Source organism: Actinia tenebrosa, unplaced genomic scaffold (assembly GCF_029948245.1).
Source record: "Actinia tenebrosa isolate PJP-AT-01 unplaced genomic scaffold, QUT_ActTen_1.0 PGA_scaffold10__47_contigs__length_13832649, whole genome shotgun sequence".
NCBI lineage: Eukaryota > Metazoa > Cnidaria > Anthozoa > Actiniaria > Actiniidae > Actinia > Actinia tenebrosa.
In genome coordinates this window covers 9,687,849-9,707,134 of record NW_028292570.1, presented here as the reverse complement: position 1 = coordinate 9,707,134, position 19,286 = coordinate 9,687,849, and the positions used below count along the sequence as shown (strand labels likewise).

The window sequence follows — 19,286 nt, the reverse complement described above, 5'->3', positions numbered from 1 at the left end:
GTGAATATTCATATCCATCCATCCAAGATGGTGGACTTCCTTGCTGAAAATAACGCTTGTGGACAAACCATTTTGAAGCTTGTTAGTCGAGGAAATGCAATTATTGCAGAACTACTTCGACTGTCCGACTTCATTCCACCAGTTTTCAAGCTAGAAACTAGAGAAGAGAAAGAAAAATATGGAGAAATCTTGTCAGACTTTTCGTATTTCAAGGGACCAGATTATTACGAGAACAAAATCAACTCCAAGCCGGTATGTTTTCTTTGACGTTTGTCTTACTACTTGTTTCTTTTTGAGTTTGTCTTGTTTAGTAAAAGGTATGTGTTATGTATAATATTTTTAGTTGTTAACATGTTAGTTGGTTGGAAGTATACTTTCTTGTTGGTGACACCCTGTGACAACCCCTCCTCCCCCCTCCCCTCCCTATGCACCATTATTTATTTTTAATATTTATGTATCATGGCAAAACATTTCAATTTATATATCTCTTCTGTTACTTGGGTTACAGAAATTCCCCTGCAAATCTTTATTTTATTCTTGGATTTTACTTTCTATCGTGCCATATATCATGCCATAAGGGAAAGGCTTTTCTGCGTAGAACTTTTGGAGGTACTTTTAAAAACTATATAACTATAAGGTTTACTTTGGGTAGGTGTCACAATTTATTCGCCTGAGAAAACAGACGGCCCAACCCCCCCCCCCCCCCCCCCCCCCCACAAAAACACTGAGGTATGAGGTTGGGTATAGCAAAAGAAAACTTGTTTTCTCAGGCTAACAACATTTATATAATTTGTATGTCTTGCAGGAACTACAAGATCTTGATGATGAACTGAGAGAGAATCATCTTGACATACTCACTAGATTTTATAAAGCATTTGAGAGTGTTCACAAATATGTAGTAGATCTAAACAGGTAATTTTTAAATGCTAGCTCTTCTTTTATGTTTTTTTAACAACTTTTTGCATCAAAACTTTAGCAAATTCAAACAACGTGGACCTGAGTTAATGTTTCTTGTGGTTGGCCATTTACTGATAGCTAAATATTCCAAACAATTTCTGGGCAGTTTATAGGAAAACATCCAGTGTCATAGCCACTATGAGGCAAGCAACTCATAAAATCGCATTTCCAAGGGCCTCAATTCCAAATTTATTTTTAGGCGGGCATGCCACGAATCCCACTAGTTGCTCCCCACTCCAGTTGGCCACTCTTGCCTCCTTGGTAAATATTTTGGTCTGGCTATTTTTTCAAAAATGTGCAAAATCAAGTAACATTTGCATAACTGATGAATAAATTTAGGTTTCTAGAGGATCTTGATGAGGGGGTCTTTATACAACAGACATTAGACAGTGTTCTTTTAAATGAAGATGGCAAACAAATCATGGTAAGTCATCAGCATCATTATTTATAATGCACATGATTATTGCTCTGATTATAAGCATCTCTTGTTTGCTTAATTTACCAAAAGCTTTTAAAAGACCCCCTGTTTGGGTTGAATGAATTTTACTAGGTCTCCAAGTTAGTTTTTGTAGTCCTGGCATATGTGCTTGTACCCCACAACCTATTGGTAATTAGAGGATCATAACACAGTACAGTGCAACGTGCAAAAGTATGACCACATTGAATTTATTTGCATACTTCTATGCATGACTTTGCAGTGCCAAACTAGCATTTACATGCCTTTTTTGGTAAAACCAGCTAGGTTTGCATCAAAATATAACAGTTTAAGGTATGAAAGCCCTCGCTTAGAAGTACGCTTTAAATATACTTTTGCATGTGGCGATGTTATAATTACAATTATTATTGATAGAATTATACATTGGATCCATTGTAGTGTGAAAGTCTTTACCTTTATGGGATAATGCTGATGGTCATTGACATGAAGTTTGATGGTGATATAAGAGAGAGAATGTTGGTGTCATACAACAGATACTGGTATGTGAGTCAACATACAGTAGTTGAGTAATATTTATCCATGGAAATTTGATATATTTTATAAAAATATACAGGGTAATACCTGTATTTTTATAATAATAATTATTATTTGTTAACACCCAAACCTTACTTCATATTGTCCCTCAAAAAACCAAGTCACCTTACATGTTAGTGTGTAAGCAAAGTATTAGATTTTCAATTTTCATGCTTTTCATATAATGACATATTTTTACCCTTGTTTTGATTGACAGTGCTGCCAGAGCGGATGTTGATTCTAATCTGGATGATGTTTGTAAGCTGTTACGTAGCACAGGGTTCTCTGTAGCAACTACTGCCAAGAGACCACTAAAGTACCCAGAGGACTACTTTAGGTTGGATTTTAAGTATTTTATATCATAGAGTATATTATAGGCTTGAACCATAGTTAATGGAGTGGAATGGTTTGGAAACTCTATAGAACAAAGCTATTGTTTTGCGTTTGATGTTGAACCGTACCATCACGTGATACTGACCTTGTGCACAATGAACCAAAGCAAGTATGGCTGAAAATACTCATTTCCTTATTATTTTCATGTACGAACATTTTGAAAGTGAAAGCTTTCATTCAATGACCAAAAACCATGCGAATAAATATTTCTACACAGATACAGTTAAGTTATTAGATGATAAATACGAAAGCATGAAAAAAGGGTCAACATCATATAACGATGGATAAAGTCGAATAAAAACCTAGAACAATAGGTTTCCCAACCATTCCGTTCCATTAACTATGCTTGAACCCATGACCTCGTCATCAATAGTCTGGTGCCCAACCAACATAGCCAACTGGGAGTTAGTTATCATATGTAGTTCTGGAAATTATCAATTATCTCTCTCTGCCCCCAACCCTTCAGGAAAATTTACAAAAAGTTTCCAAGGATTCGTATTTTGATATATTAAGTTAACATATTTTTTTTGTTACTAGCCGTGAGCCAGTTTCAGCTACATTTGTTGACATGTTAATTGGACGATTGCGATCTGACGACATCTATAATCAGGTAGATTAATGATTTAATACAGTATTGTTCTTGCTTTAATTAATAATAAAAAAATATACTGTAAAATGTTTATGTTATGTTATGATGTCATTAGATTTCAGCTTATCCTCTTCCCGAACACAGAAGCACAGCCCTGGCAACACAAGCATCCATGCTATATGTCATATTGTACTTTGCTCCTGATATCTTACATAACCAGCAGGCTAAAATGAGAGAGATTGTAGACAAGCACTTTCCAGACAACTGGGTAGGTCACTGTTGGAGTTGTTGACAGACTCGTTTAATCAGGGTTAGCCTGATTTTGAGATTCAAAATATTCATGAGTACCTGCGTCAATTAAGTAAACAAAAACATTACAAACTAACACATATTAAAACTCATTATTCCTTTCTAAGATGAACTGAACATGAAATTAATATTCTGCAAATTCAAATGAAAATTAGCCAAGGTTGCAAATATTTTTTTGATTAGCATGGTATTTGACCGGCCAGAGGTTTTTTGTAACATTTGCCTGATGACTGGCACTTACTGTATTTGCAGCCTTGTTAGCTAACCATTATCAATGTTTTGATCAAAAATTGGGAATTTTGGCATAAGATACAGTGACATGAGCAATCTGGATGGCTAATTCTCTAGGCTGAGGGAAATTAATTAACAAATTGAAGGTATCGTTAACCATATTGTGTTTTCTGTTAATCCTTCAAGGTTATAAGTATTTATATGGGTATAGTTGTCAATCTTGTTGATGCCTGGGAACCATACAAAGCTGCTAAAACAGCACTCAACAACACCTTGGATATTAACAACATCAGGTCATTGGTAAGTCCTTATCTTTGGTATTGGCTTGTTTAGTCATTCTAAGGTTGAGGAGGAAACTGGGTTGAGTTAGCTTTGCAGTGCATTGTGGGGCTGTTGTAGGAGACAAAATTGACATCATCTTGGAAATATGTCCGCTAATATGAAACAGCCCCACAATGCAAGCTGCAATTGCCAACTGGACTTAGTTTTCTCCTCAACTTTAGAATGGCTATTTTTAATAATACACTTGTGTACAGGGTTTAAACATGGCAGTAGTCACCTAGTCAATACTAGTATTTCTTTACATTTTACTTGTACAAGGAAAATTTGTAAAAAATTCTGATGAATGACAATTATAATTTTTCTTTTCTTTTAAGTCAACCAAAAGAAATGCCAAAGTCCAGAACTTAAATGGAGAGGTGAGATTTCATATATATATAGCTCAACATTTATCTTTATTATTTTGTATTTCAATATCCATATCTTCTCATACTGTAAGAGGGGTTAAAAGCTACATGTACAAAAGAATGGGAAGGGTTTTGAAGGAGGTACAGTATGCCTCGTATTCAGACTTTCTTTTTAGAAGGTTCTTGTGGTATGGGGCAAGGACAGCAGAGCACTATAAAAGTCGAAAAGTTGAAGAATAGTACGAATAAAATAAATGGGAGGGGATGGGAGTTGTAGTGGATATTAGGTACGCATCTTAAAAAATAACACCAGAATATAATAACAACTTTAACTACAACTACAATCACATTTATGAAAATAACGACTCCATGTAACCTCTTTGAAAACGATTTTGGATACAAGGCTAACAAGAATAAAAAACTCCCAAAATGCGCAAATCTCATTTATGAGATGTGTCATTAATTGTGTATCGTGTTAACGCAACATCCAAGGTGATTTTGAAGGGGTCTGTGACACCAAGGACTTTTAATAGAAATTTCAGCAGCAATGAATGAAAGATTTTTTCTTGGCTTTTTCATTTTTTTGTTGTTCAGGTGTTGAACTACTTGAGAGAAGGCTTTCTTGTTGAGGAGTATGTTCTGGACCATATCCCTAAGTTAATGAATTGTTTAAGAGATTGCAATGTCACATTAAGATGGCTTATCCTTCACACGTGTGATGGTAAGTAAAACCATTAAGTAATGCAGCCTGGTTGTTATAGTTCATGGTAGTTTAAGCCAGGGAATTTTGCTCAGTTAGTGGAGCATTCTCCCCAATTCTGACCTGGTAATGGGTAATACCTGTAAGTCCTCCCTCCCCCTCCCTCCATTCTTCCATCCCTCCTTTCCTCCTTCCCTTCCTCCTTCCCTTCCTCCTTCCCTTCCTCCTTCCCTTCCTCTTTCCCTTCCTCCCTCCTACAGCATAAGACCAGCAGAATATGCTTCTTGGTGAAAGATAAAAATTGTTTTAAAATTGTGTTTGTTTTTTATTTTTTCTTTAGTGTATTTACAGGACTTATAATAAAGGCCAACCATTTAACTATCATTGCGGCATTGTCTGATGACTGGCTATCATTTTAATGAAACCCTGATTTTTATGCCCCTGACCAACTAGGATCCAATCTTAGCTGGTACCTCATTTTTTTTCCTTCAGTATTTGATAACAACAAGAAATGCCGTGCCATCAGAGACATAGTCACCTCCTCAGGGTACTCCCCAAGGGCAGTTTTTGAACTGTTGTTGAACACTGCACAGTTTGAGTTGAAACTCAAAGAGGTAATTCTTGAATCACAAAACTCTTGGTTAATATTATATGAGATGAATTAAAAATGATAAAGAATTAGTCCCAAGCTCTATTGGTACACAATGTTGTTTTGAAAGGTTGTCATTGGTTCACAATCAGATATTAGATCAATCAGATTTGGATAGATTTTGTTGGATGTCAGTAAGAGTGTTACATGTACATGTAGGTAGAGCCTAAGGAAGGCCCTTTCTGCCATGATGAGCAAGGACGATAGGTTTATGTAACAGGTTTTTTGATATTCATAGGGCATTAGTAGGTCATTGGTGGGTTATATTGGTTAATGCGCTTCTTGATTGATTTTTTGCTGCAGATGTTCAAAATGATGTTATCACAGAAACAGGGGAACTGGGAAAAGAATAAGAAAGAGGGAATTGAAAGAATGGATGAGTTGTCTGAAGTATTTTCAGGCACAAAACCACTGACAAGAATTGAGAAAAATGGTAAGGAGTACAGTAGCACTGTCTGTGATGATGGTGCATGATGAGTAATAATTATAATAAAGAAATATTTCTTTATTCCTTTGTTAGTCTACAGTTATGTACACTAGATTCTATTCTTAGATTGACTTTTGAGTTTGGAAGTTAAATTGTTTACCCTTCATTTTGGACCATGTTTAAGAATAAGTTTTTTTTGATTTACATTTACTTATTATTTGTTTGTCTTCTCAAGTATATGTGTTACTGGTAAACAGGGCTTAAAATAACCATAGTAGTTTTAGGTTGGTCATACAGTACCTCTTTCATCTGCCTGAACCTTATTGGTCAAAATGACTGACAAGGCAAACATTTGACCCAACAAGCCCCAGTTCTGGGCAGACATTGCCCAGTGACCAGTTGTTATTTTAAGCCCAGGGTAAACAAAGAAATCATACTCAAGGGAATGATGTTCACATGTTCTCAAATGATAAATTATCTCAATTGACTTAAACTATTGCATGTTCTGAATTTTTTAGGCTTTTTGAAGTTTTATCAGGATTATAATGATGTAAACTTGGAAAACAGTTTACTAATGTTCTAAAGTAAAGGATCATGATATTCACCTTGCTTTTTTTTTGTGTAGAAAACTTACAGGCCTGGTTCAGAGAGATGTCCAACCAAATCACTTCTCTTGATTATGATGATTCAACTTCTGCTGGTCGAAAAATGGTACAACTGATTCAAGCTTTGGAAGAAGTATGTACAACACAACCATTTTTTTCATCACTGTTCTAATCTTGCTTTTATTCACTACTATGATCTTACTTAAATGATTCACTTGGACCCTATATTCACTGTTACTCCATTTTAGTTGCCTTGCACCATTTATGCTGGCAATAATGATAATAACAAACAAAGACAGTGTTCAAGTTACAGTACTTCAGTGATTTTACTTCATCCTCTCAGTTCAAAATACATCTAGTTTATGTCCTAGTTGTCTTAAGGCCGGTTTAGAAGGTATGATTTTTGCCTACAACTATCGTATGCAACATGCTCGCGTCTGTCGTAGGCAAGTTGTAGGCTTGATTTACACGCTACGACTGGAGTTGTAGGATGGCGTGAGCGTGTCGTATACAATAGTTGTAGACGAAAATCGTACCGTCTAAAACGGCCTTTATGCATCTTTTATATTTATTTTAGGTCCAAGAGTTCCATCAGCTTGAAAGTAATTTACAAGTTCGGCAGTTTCTTCTTGAAACAAGGCAGTTTCTCCATCAGATGATCAGGACAATCAATATCAAGGAAGAGGTACAGTTCTTGAAATTGTTTTACACATGCACATGCATGTACACTTGGTTGGTGGAATTTTAAAATTTCTACTTTAGTACTCAAAAGGGTTATTATTGCTTTGGGTCAACAAATTGTGTGACCTTTTTCATTGATTCAATCATGTTAGTTTTCCTTCTTGGCCATCTGGCTTGTCAAATTAACTGTAAATATGACTGCTAAATTTTGTATCTTTTTAATAAGGTTTTGATAACAATCCAGTTAGTTGCTGACCTCTCTTATGCTTGGACAATCATTGACAGGTAGGCTGTATGCAACTTTATTTTTCTTGTTTGATATCACTTTTACTTTAGCACTAAACGTTAAACAAGCATTACAAATGGAAATCTAATTTTGTCCCAGCAAAATACTGATGGTGGTGGGAAGGGTGTGAAAGGGTGTGGGATGGGGTGGGATGGGGTGTGATGGGGGTTGGAAGGGTTGGGAAGGGTGTGGGAAGGGTGTGGGAAGGGTGTGGGATGGGGGTGGGAGGGGTGTGAGATGGGGTGTGATGGGGGTGGGAAGGGTGTGGGATGGTGTGTGATGGGGATGAGAAGGGTTATGGGGTCTCTGTGTAATAACGTGTGCATGCTAGAGAAGTGATTATTCTAAGGCATTGTCTCTTCATAAACACATTTTCTATTTTGTAGTTACTCAGGTTTCATGCAACAAGGAATCAAAGCAAATCCATCCCTTGTGCAGAAACTTAGAGCAACATTTCTTAAGGTACGCCACATCTCTAGGCTTGTTGTCCAAGCTCTGCATCATCCAGAAAAAGAGTATAAACTGTAACCCTTCAAACATTCAAATCAAATTTTATTGATGCCCAGAAACAACTGCTGGGCTGATCGTAATCAGGGCATGTCTAACTCACAGATTAATTTCCCTAAAACAGGTTATAATTACCCCTGGGCTGATCAAAGTCGGGGCATGGCTATTTCACATATCCATTTCCTTAAAACAAGCTATAATTACCCCTGGGCTGATCAAAGTTGGGGCACAGCTATCTCACAGATCGAACCCTGAAACAACCTCGGAGCATAAATAATTGGTAAAAAACAAAAATTAAAACCCTGAAACAACCTCTGAGTGGGGTTAATCCAAGTCTGACAGGGAATTGCTAATTAACTCACAGCTTTTGGAGAAAAGCCAGAGAACCCATAGAAAATGTTAATTTTAATGGCTATTACGGCTTGCTTGTACCAATTTTCTGTATTTTTGTTGTTTAGTGTATGTAATTTTGCTGAATTTTGGTACTAAATAAAGATTGATTGGTTGATTGATTGATCAAGCATGCTGTACTATAGATTAGATAACAGTATACATGCATGTTTTCTAACAGATGGCATCAGGAATGGACCTTCCTCTGGTTCGTATCAGCCAGGCAAACAGTCCTGATCTTGTCAGTGTGTCTCAATACTATTCAGGTGAACTAGTGGCCTATGTCAGAAAGGTTAGTAAAGTGAGACAAAGACTGAAGAGAGTATATAAGAGGGATGTTTTTAGCGTGAGCAGATACTGGAATTTTACATTAGGTATTTTAAAATATCAAGGTTTTCCCACATTTAAGGGGAAATTACATGCTATTAAAAAAATAAAGAGTTCTTGAGTTGAGAGTATGACTAATTCAAAAAAAAAAAAAAAAAAAAAAAAAAAAAAAAAGAAATTTAACACCGCACAACATTTTGTAATCAATTGTCTTTTTGTTTTAATCTCCATTCCCACAGGCTGCTACCCATTAAACTATAGCTTGCCTTGTATAGAAAAAATTAATGTTCGTATGTGTGTCTCTTGATTATCTTGATTATCAGTATTCCATATATTTGACCCTTAGGTACTTCAAATCATCCCAGAAACCATGTTTGGCCTGCTAGATTCCATTATTCGCTTACAGACACACAGCATCAAAGAGGTAAGTCAAGCCATTCATGATTTTCATGTTACATGGGCAAGAGCACATTGACAGTTGACAAGAACAGTGACACTGACCTTGGTTCACAAGACATGGAACCTCAGTTAACATGTGTCCACACTGAAATTGGATGGTGACTGTTAATGAACGTAGTTCTAGTTCTTTAGTTTCTCCACATCTCTTTTAGGTTCCTACGAGATTAGAGAAAGACAAGCTTCGTGAATATGCACAGTTTGATGAACGATATCAGGTATGTATTCACATATTTTCTCAACACACAGCTCCTGTTGCATCAGAGGGAATAATGCAATTCAAAGGGACAGGGGGTAAGGAGGTGCATGAAAGTAGCACTCTAAAATCACAATAAGTGCCCTCAAATAATTAGATTCAAATCTTTGAAATATAACTTTCATAACTTCAGGGCCCGGTTGTAAGAAGAGTAATAGCGCTATCTGACAGATAAATCTTATCCAGTGGATGAATGTATTGGATAATAGCATCGATTTGTCCACTGGACAAGGATTTGTCCGTTGGATGACGTTATCCACCCTTCGTACAACTGGGCCCAGATGTTTAGATATCTTATAGAAAGAAAAGAAATTACCAGATACAAGTTGTTTATAATTGGTTACTGTCACTACTTTGTTGTTATGAAAGCTACACTTGCCATCCAATATGGCAGATAACAGGGTTCGTGCTACTCCTTGAAATCCTTGAAAAGTCCTTGACTTGAAAACACGTTTTTAAGGGCGCTTGGAAAGCTCTTGAAAATAGGGGAAAACGCCATACTCCTGGAATATTCCTTGAATTGAATGCAAGCTTAGTGCAATTTCTAACTTTCCTTTTGAAATAAATAACGATTAAAATTGAATATTGAATATAATAGCTGAATATCTGGGTACTTCTGGTAAGAATGCGTAACTGTAACTGTAACACTGTAACATTGAATCAATGTTTAAACCACGTTGTAATACAAAAAACTTTGTCCTTGAAAATTGAACTTTTGTGCTTGAAAAGTGCTTAAAAAGTCCTTGAATTTTGCAACGAAAATGTAGCACGAACCCTGAGATAAAATCACTTGTATAATTCGTCATAAGTGCATATCACTCATTCAGGTTGTTTGTTTGTTTGTTTAGATCGCCAAGCTCACTCATGCCATTTCAGTCTTCACTGAGGGCATCCTGATGATGAAAACTACTCTTGTTGGCATCATCAAGGTAAATAGCAACTTGTTATTTGCATCTACTTTGCAGATCGTTTATCGTAACCTCCAAGAGGGAGGGGAGGGGGGGGGGGGGGAGTATTGAAAAGTGCTCATGCACAAGGCGCACGTTTCTCACAGATGCAATTTCCAACATTTTCAAGTGATTTCTGGGCAAGAAGACATACTTTCTTGCAGCTACACCATGCTCATAAGTTATAGAATAGAACAGCCTCAATGTTGTTCTTTGTTTCCTCATTCTATTATATATGATCGCATTTTCCTGTTTACTCGTGAACTATCTTTCGTTAGAAAAATTCCCTACAACTTTCAAACCTTATCCAGTAACAAGACCACCTCATTCAATTAAATATAGGTCGATCCCAAACAGTTGCTTGAGGATGGTATCAGGAAAGAACTGGTACGACAAGTAGCTATGGCGTTACATCAAGGGTTAATCTTCAACCCAAGGGCCAAGGTATGTATCATGAAATGCGGGGTAGATATAAGTACCAAGAAATGCCTTTTTTTTTTCTTTTGGCATCAATTACCCATTTTTCTCTTCAAGGAAAAACGAGTGAATAAAGGATGGAGGGGATGGGTTTGAATTAAAGCGAGGAGAATATTTTTTATGAGTAATGAGGTGTCTAACTACTCCCTTCACCGTCCCTGGATTCCTCATTCGTATGGATCGTGATGCTTCTCCATTTCAACCCTCTTGGGAATAACAGACAGCATATTAGAGAGTTTAAGATTCTCGTTTACGGCAAACGTGAAACGTCAGTTGACCATTAAAAAATTCTTTAAAATTAGTGAAAAGGAATCGAAAAAATCTCCAAGTAGTAGATAAACAAAAGAATACTTGTCTTTGTCGAGAAGGTTTGCAAAAGGTAAAGTGAAATGTAGGGAAACGATGAAAACGTGGTCACGTTTGCCGTTTGCGGGAAGGAAAACGGGAATCTTAATCTCAACGGTGACCGCCAAACGAAGAAATGACACTAAAGGGAAATAAGGAAGCTTCGCCCAAAATAAGACACCATTTCTTCTTATTCCTTAATACATTACACGATTAGGTCAGTGAGCTGCCAATCAAGCTAAAGGAGCTGGGTGGAAAGATGGACGGGTTTCGACGGTCGTTCGAGTACATTCAAGACTACATCAACATATATGGATTGAAGATTTGGCAGGAAGAGATATCCAGGATTATCAATTATAATGTGGAACAAGAATGCAATAGCTTCCTCAGAGAAAAGGTTCGTTGCTTATGTCTGGGACCGTGGAGAGGGATTGAGTGGGAGAGGCTATATACTCCCCAATTTTTGTCGAATCGACTCGTTTTTTAAGGTTATAGACAGCCTTCAGTTTAGAAACACAAATTCAAAACCTAGCTCTCCCTCGCACGTTGGGTTGGGTTGGAAGTGTGGCACGTTGGGTTGGGTTGGGTGTGTGGCACGTTGGGTTGGGTTGGAAGTGTGGCACGTTGGGTTGGGTGTGTGGCACGTTGGGTTGGGTTGGGTGTATGGCACGTTGGGTTGGGTTGGGTGTGTGGCACGTTGGGTTGGGTTGGGTGTGTGGCACGTTGGGTTGGGTTGGGTGTATGGCACGTTGGGTTGGGTTGGGTGTGTGGCACGTTGGGTTGGGTTGGGTGTATGGCACGTTGGGTTGGGTTGGGTGTGTGGCACGTTGGGTTGGGTGTGTGGCACGTTGGGTTGGGTTGGGTGTATGGCACGTTGGGTTGGGTTGGGTGTATGGCACGTTGGGTTGGGTTGGGTGTGTGGCACGTTGGGTTGGGTTGGGTGTGTGGCACGTTGGGTTGGGTTGGGTGTATGGCACGTTGGGTTGGGTTGGGTGTGTGGCACGTTGGGTTGGGTTGGGTGTGTGGCACGTTGGGTTGGGTTGGGTGTGTGGCACGTTGGGTTGGGTTGGGTGTGTGGCACGTTGGGTTGGGTTGGGTGTGTGGCACGTTGGGTTGGGTTGGGTGTGTGGCACGTGGTTGGGTTGGGTGTGTGGCACGTTGGGTTTGGTTGGGTGTGTGGCACATGGTTGGGTTTGGTGTGTTGCACGTTGGGTTGGGTTGGGTGTGTGGCACGTGGTTGGGTTGGGTGTGTGGCACGTTGGGTTGGGTTGTGTGTGTGGCACGGAGGGTTGGGTTGGGTGTGTGGCACGGATGGTTGGGTTGGGTGTGTGGTATGGAGGGTTGCTTTTTTGTATTATCTATTCTCTTATTGTATAGTGGATATATGTATGGTTTTTTATTTTAAAGTAAATTTTTTGATTGTTTTGAATTGACCTTTTATTCCTTTTCAGGTTCTTGACTGGCAGTCTATTTACCAGTCCACTACTATCCCCATTCCCAAGTTCCCTCGGGTGGACGAGTCTGTGAATTTTATCGGTAGACTGGCGCGGGAGATTTTACGAATCACAGACACAAAGTTAGTAAAACTCTGTAAATCACATTCTTACATAGTCTAATATTAGTTTCATATAAATCTCGATTATATTGGCCTTCTCACGTCCAAACAAAGCATGTTAGATATACTGTATAGGAGTGTGTGGCTTAATTGGCGATAATACCCATAAATCAAGGTTTGCCGGCCCTGTTTAACAGCTGTTGTTAATGCCTTTAGAACCACGTGTTACATCGACCAGATGGGGGCCTGGTATGACACTAGGACGAAACAAGAAGCGATGAACCTACTGATTCTGCGTCAGCTGCAGCAGAGTGTTGGCACGTTTGGTCTGATAGGACTTGATAAACTGCTGTCATTCATGATCGTCAAAGAGATCCAGGTAACTGTGTTTAATTACACTAAGGGAAAGCGGTAACTATGGCAACAGGGCCGAAAAAACCTTTGCGCATGCGCCAAATTATCCAAGAAAAAAAACATGGCCGCGGGAAAATGTTGCATTTAAAACGGAAATGGGTCGAGGTTTTCAGGGAAAAACGTTTTTGTACAAACAATAGAAAACTTTTTTCATACGACAAAAACGAACCTTATAGGCAAAAATTCCCTGTTCTCCCAAGACAACTGTTATAACCAGACAATCTGCAGTTGCAGACTAACAAATTTTCACTTGCTAACAAATTCCTTTTTTGCCGTATTGCAGAAGTTCATAATCCTTCTTCAAGCTGCTCTGAAGGATAAGTCAATAGTGGACACTTTGACGGGTCTGTCTAAGAGTCTAACACCAGTCAAGAGCTTAGTAGGTAAATTATATAAATTCTCCTCAGGTATAAAACATTTCAATGCCACAACACTGAGACGACTTCAGTATGAATATGAATGCGGCGCGAATGAACTCGAAGGGAAAACAACTCTCGAATTACAGGAAAGAACTAACAAACACTATTGCATGCCTTCCCGTACTGTGTCCGGGCCATTCCATCTTAAGGCTAAATCTACCCGAGCAATGATAACTTTGTCAAAAGAAAATTGTCGAAGAAAGCTTGTTAACCGTCTACACGATTAATGAATTTTGTCAAAGATGCTTGTCAAGGAAAACTTGTTTATCACCTACACGAACAAAAAAACCTTGTCAATTGAAAATTGTCAAAGAAACTTGCTAACCGTCTCAGTACACGATGCAATGAAACTTGTCAAAGATGCTTGTCAAGGAAAACTTGTTTATCACCTACACGAGCAAAAAAACCTTGTCAATTGAAAATTATCAAAGAAACTTGCTAACCGTCTCAGTACACGATGCAATGAAACTTGTCAAAGATACTTATCAAGGAAAACCTGCCCGTGTATAGACGGCTTTAAAAATTCTAGACATAATAGTTAGAGTTTTGGAGGACGCCAATCAAAGTGTTTCCCAGCATTGTCGGAAAACGCAAAGCTTTAAGGGCACGTGCACCAAAACCTAATTCGTCACGATGGCAAATTGTACGATTCACGAATGTGATTGAGAAGCATTGTAAGGCAAACTGAATTCAAATATCAATTTAATCGAACCCTGAAACAACTTCCTCGTGTCAAGTGTGACATCTATTCATTTTAGTTGGATTATTATAATTTGTGTTCGCGTTCATATTGTAGCGAGTCCGTACAGGGTGTATCCCCCAGCCTCACAGAGGACCGCTAAACTCTGGACCCAGTACACTGAGTTGATAATGAAGGTTAGTACAGAAAAAATACAACAACAGTTCCCTCTTGTCCCTCACTTTTAGTTCGTCGTTGCTTTCATTATTTTTCTTACTTTATTTTGCCTTTCATTTTTCCAGCTTTTCTTAGAATGAAGGGGCTGTGTTTTAATTAAATACCAGAGTGAAATACCAGAAAATGAAGGGAATACAAAAAAATAGAAAATAAATTTTGTACTTTTGGAATGATTTCAAAAACTGTTTCAGTTGTGAATGTCTAATAGTCAAAAGTAAAACAACTTTTATAATAATGATGATGATGATGATGATAATAATTATAATGATGATGATAAATTCTTATATAGCGCAGTATACCTGACGTCTCAGTGCGCTTATATCTCACTAACGAACGGATATTCAATAGTGGAAGTAAATGAAAACGCCCAAGTCTTCAGTTACTACTACTGAACATTTTCTCTCCTCAGGTAGGCCAGATGCAGCTTATAAGAAGACAGATCGCAAATGAGCTGAACTGTGCCTGTAAATTTGACTCTAAGATCTTGGGAAGCGCTTTGGAAACATTTAACAAGTAAATGGACAACAAAAGGCTTCATTTTCAGGGCGCGAAATTAACACTCGCAAACTCGCAAAATGCTGGTGAAATTTTGTATTTAGCGAGTGACAAAAAATTTTTCTAGCCACGTTTTGCGAGTATGACCACAGTCCAGAAATTGAAGGACTGAAAAGTTTAGAACCCGCATCAAGTAACGTTTGATCGCTAGTGACTTTGAAATTTTTGCTAATGAGAACAAAACTTATTAGCAAGATTTTGCTTGTGGGTTTAAAAGTTGATTTCGTGCCCTGATTTAGTCATTTACATCTTGAATACTCGAGGACTCATTGTTCGGGCTTCTGCGTTTAAGGAATGCGCAACACAGGCTTCCCACTTGGGAGAGTAGTGCCACTCAAGAGAACTTCATTTATAGCTAAAAAATGTTTATAAAATATCCATTTTCGAGTGGCTTACAAACCTATAGATATCTTTCCATGATCGGAGTGGATTTTTTCTTCTAGCTATAAGATCCTTGCTTTACTTTGTTACAGGGCTTTATTGAGAGACATCGAGGCACATTATCAAGATCCAACCCTACCCTACCCTAAAGAAGACAACCCATTGATGTTTGAAGCAGCCACTTATCTTGAATGGGCTGGGATACACAATCCTCTGAACAAGGTATTACCACCTACGATCGATCAGTCATTTTTGACTTGTTAGCCAGTAGATAATCTATCGTTGGTAATAGGCCTTTTACAACAAACAACCTTTACTAACGAATCAATTCAGCGGCCTCAAGGTCCCTTGGGGAAGGCTCTGCTGGATGGCAAATAAACTTTCAATTGCTTCGTATCTTGCATCTATATTGTAAAAGGCCTATTCGTTATCTAGAATAGTTGATATTAAATTGTTCCTTGGCGTTCTTCATTTGCACAAGTCTTTACGACTCAGTGCCTTGTTAGACATTGTTATTCTGCTCGTCACTCTGTGAGACGATAAAACTTCGTTGTCGATACTATATCTTGTCGATATCATCAAGTCGTTTGTTCGTGTTATTCCATCAGTAGCCAGCACAGGTCTTAACAGTCAATCGTCTACCTTGTTGTAGGTTATTGTTACTATCAATCACGTGACTTTTCGTTGGAGTTGACTGGGGGGCATTCAATATGCAACTGGTGACTGTCAAGTCAAAACGTGTCAAAATAAGTCCTTAAAGTATCAATCTTACTATTTCTATGACCTGAAACCCGAAATCAAGATACACATAGTACCACCTTATAAAGATTCTCCAAGCTTATGAATTTTAATTGCCCCCAGTCAAAACACAGATATAGTACCGGAAGTGACGCCTATTGATAGTAAAGAGTTGTTATTGCATCTGTCCCGTTCTTCAGCTAGACGGTATAGCATGCTCTAATTCGTGGTTCAATCAAGTACTCTATTCATCTTTACTAAATCATAATAAATGTGTTATCTGTTTTTTTACTAGATTTACGTGACAACCAAGAAGTACCCTTTTTTTTCTCTGCTCAATTTCCTTTGTGTCATTTCTCAGCTTCCTAAGCTCGTTTACGTCAAAAGTGTCGGTAAGTGCAGTACTACAAAAATTTGCTTCAAGTAGTTTTGACTTTTGGTTTTACATCCATAAGACCGAGAAAGAATGAACTAATGATTTGAATAAATTTTTAGACCGTAGCTATAATTCTTTATCTCTTGACATCCCATATCGTGGCTTTGGGCGAGGTCTTCTTTTATTGTGCACTTGCACCAAGTAGTTAAGAAATATCACTTCCTTGTGCCGCAGTGTCTGTGTTTCTGCATACTTACCTTGCCAGCCTATGCCTATACCATGGAACCTCTTTCTCTCCTCCGCCCTTAGCTGCGTGCCTTCCCGCTCTGCTGCTTACATGCCAGCCTATGCCTATACCATGCATCCCTCTTTCTCTCCTCCGCTCTTATCCTCTTTGTTCATTTTCTTGCAGGTACAATGGTTTCTCGTAAACCTACAGACCAGATCGATTGTGCACCATTTGTAGTAGGAATAATCACCTTGTTAAAGCAATTCCACTCTGAGTACACCGAGCAATTCTTTTCTTGTTGTGGACAGTACGTGCGCTCTCTTGTCGAGGCAGCAGCTATTAAGTAAGTTACGTGGAATCAACTATTTTACTGCTTATTTTTGATTACTTAGGATCAGGTCCAAAGTCGAGCTTCGCATGGGCCAAACCTAATTGAAGCAATGGATAACAAGGCGGTCTTCTTTGATGTCATTAGGTTCCGCGCATGTGAAATTCGACGTTTGACATGAGCCTTAGCCTCCCTAGATTTTGTCCTTTACGTAAAGTGCAGACTAATTCGTCCATTTGCTTTGATAACCCAGAATTTCAGGTGATAAGGATTTCTAGAATTACTCTTAGGGGTCACTGTTTAGGGGTAGAGATTTGCGCAAAACCAAAAGATTAAAAATTAAGAAAAACGTGCATAGAGGGTCATTCCCTACATACTAATTTTTTAAGTTTATCTAGGAAGACATGATTAGACATGTAGTCTTAATCGATACTTTGCGCTACCCCCCCCCCCCCCCGGAGATCTTCCATTATTTTATGTCACTCCAGTGAACTGCGGTGTTATTCTTTTATTCTTTTAAATGAGGTTTTCGGCTTTGATATAAATTATCTGCCATGTGCTTGATCGATACAGTGCTCGTACAAGTGATCTTCCGCCCGAGGTAGTGAACATGTTAATATTCTTGGAGGATTATTTGTCATACAGTCAACTGGAAAGAAAAGTAAGTAGGAATAATTATATTAATTTAAAAGCAATCCTTATTTCTTGATAAGTAAGGATTTTGAGATATAATAATATATATAATATAATATAATAATAATATATATATAATATATAATAATAATAATATAAACGATACAGAGAGTAATTCAAATTACTGTCGGTATAGTTTCTTATATTGTTAATCCTTATTTCGCACGCATTAAAACCATTATATATTCTCTTCTGTTGTAGGCGATCGAGGCACACATTCCTTCCTACATCTTTGATCAGTTTCGTCAAAACGTCAGTTAATTCTCAACCGGCAGAGGTCCAGTAAGTCTACAGTTACATAGCCTGCGTGACATCCGAAAGAAAAGGCCGGATGGAACACAGGCGACAGTTACATAGGGAGAAAATTTATCAACACAATATTGCATGTTATTAACCCAGAAATGTTTACTTTTACATACTTTATTTGGCCCCGTCACGTGATCCCCCTGTCACGTGATCTCTGGCGCGTGATTCCCTGTCACGTGATGGCCGTCGCGTGATCGCCGTCACGTGAGTACTTCCCCTACTAAATTGTACAGCGTATTTTAAAGTGGCCGACTTACAGAAATAGCGGTATTTTTGGTTTAAAAAACTAGACATGGAAGGTTTTGATTTATTTCTGCCTTTACCATAATTATTATCGTATCATCCTATGAAAACGAGAATGAAGACCGAGGTTTTTAAACTGGCCGATAGACAAAACACCCTAGCCTGGGGTAGTATCATTTGGTCTTGTATCATGGTATATACCTATTTCAAAAGAGGTTGTGGACGCAAAAGGCGATAGGTGAAAAGCGATAGGAGATGGGTCATTCCAAGATCCAAGAATAGCTGGAATGGCTTGTGTTTCTGTTTCTTATTCTCGTCAAGAATATGTACCTTATTCTCTTGAATAGAATGATCAATGCAATACCGTCATTACGTGAACAACTACCCCAATCCCTCCCTAACAGTCAAAGTCAAAGTAGACTAGGAAGGGTGTGCATAAATGTTCAAAACACTCTGCCACAGCTCCAAAAAGAAACAATCACAGTAGATTAGTTAGCTAGTCATCATATATGAATAGTCATTGACAATTATGATATCTCAAATATATGATCAGAAATCTAGGAAAAATAATTGTTGTATAGAGTTTTATAATAAAACTATTGGTATTTTAATATAAAAATTAATGTCTAAACAAATATATCAAAAACTTTTAAAAAACAATGATAAATATTGGAAAAATGATTCCCCCTAACAATAGTTAGATTTTAGTATCTGTTTTCAGTAAATGGTATATTTCCATAAAAATACTTTAAGGACGTTCGCGTGTAAATAAGTGCCCCATGTTTCCCCTCAAACTTTGCATGATGAAAAAAGATGAATCTACAAGTCCAGTGAGCAAAAGAGAAATGGGGGTCACCGACTTCATAAGAGGGCCAGAAGACATCGAAGTGCACCCTATTTCACGAT

At 38.1% G+C, this 19,286-nt stretch overlaps 1 protein-coding gene across 1 annotated transcript; it reads left to right on the top strand.

Annotated features, from left to right (window-relative positions):
• The first annotated feature begins 17 nt into the window (after positions 1-17).
• LOC116289311 (WASH complex subunit 5) lies at positions 18-19,074 on the top strand. The gene is made up of 32 exons (XM_031696203.2): positions 18-252; positions 806-912; positions 1,297-1,381; positions 1,832-1,932; positions 2,184-2,303; positions 2,897-2,969; positions 3,064-3,216; positions 3,675-3,788; positions 4,145-4,186; positions 4,769-4,895; positions 5,367-5,488; positions 5,827-5,956; positions 6,576-6,688; positions 7,133-7,240; positions 7,463-7,521; positions 7,909-7,984; positions 8,601-8,711; positions 9,093-9,170; positions 9,358-9,420; positions 10,307-10,387; positions 10,748-10,849; positions 11,445-11,624; positions 12,679-12,803; positions 12,999-13,161; positions 13,480-13,579; positions 14,412-14,491; positions 14,941-15,044; positions 15,560-15,689; positions 16,501-16,597; positions 16,994-17,153; positions 17,712-17,799; positions 18,033-19,074. The coding sequence occupies exons 1-32, from the start codon at positions 28-30 to the stop codon at positions 18,090-18,092; spliced, it is 3,477 nt and encodes a 1,158-aa protein (XP_031552063.1). The 5' UTR covers positions 18-27; the 3' UTR covers positions 18,093-19,074.
• Positions 19,075-19,286: the final 212 nt, after the last annotated feature.

What these genes read in the sequence shown, in the direction of transcription:
- LOC116289311 (XM_031696203.2), top strand. Translation starts at nt 28, where the DNA reads ATGGTGGACTTCCTTGCTGAAAATAACGCTTGTGGACAAACCATTTTG. An exon ending in ACACTGAGTTGATAATGAAG is followed by an intron (nt 14,492 to 14,940) that starts GTTAGTACAGAA and finishes TTCTCTCCTCAG; the next exon opens with GTAGGCCAGATGCAGCTTAT. An exon ending in GTCGAGGCAGCAGCTATTAA is followed by an intron (nt 17,154 to 17,711) that starts GTAAGTTACGTG and finishes TGATCGATACAG; the next exon opens with TGCTCGTACAAGTGATCTTC.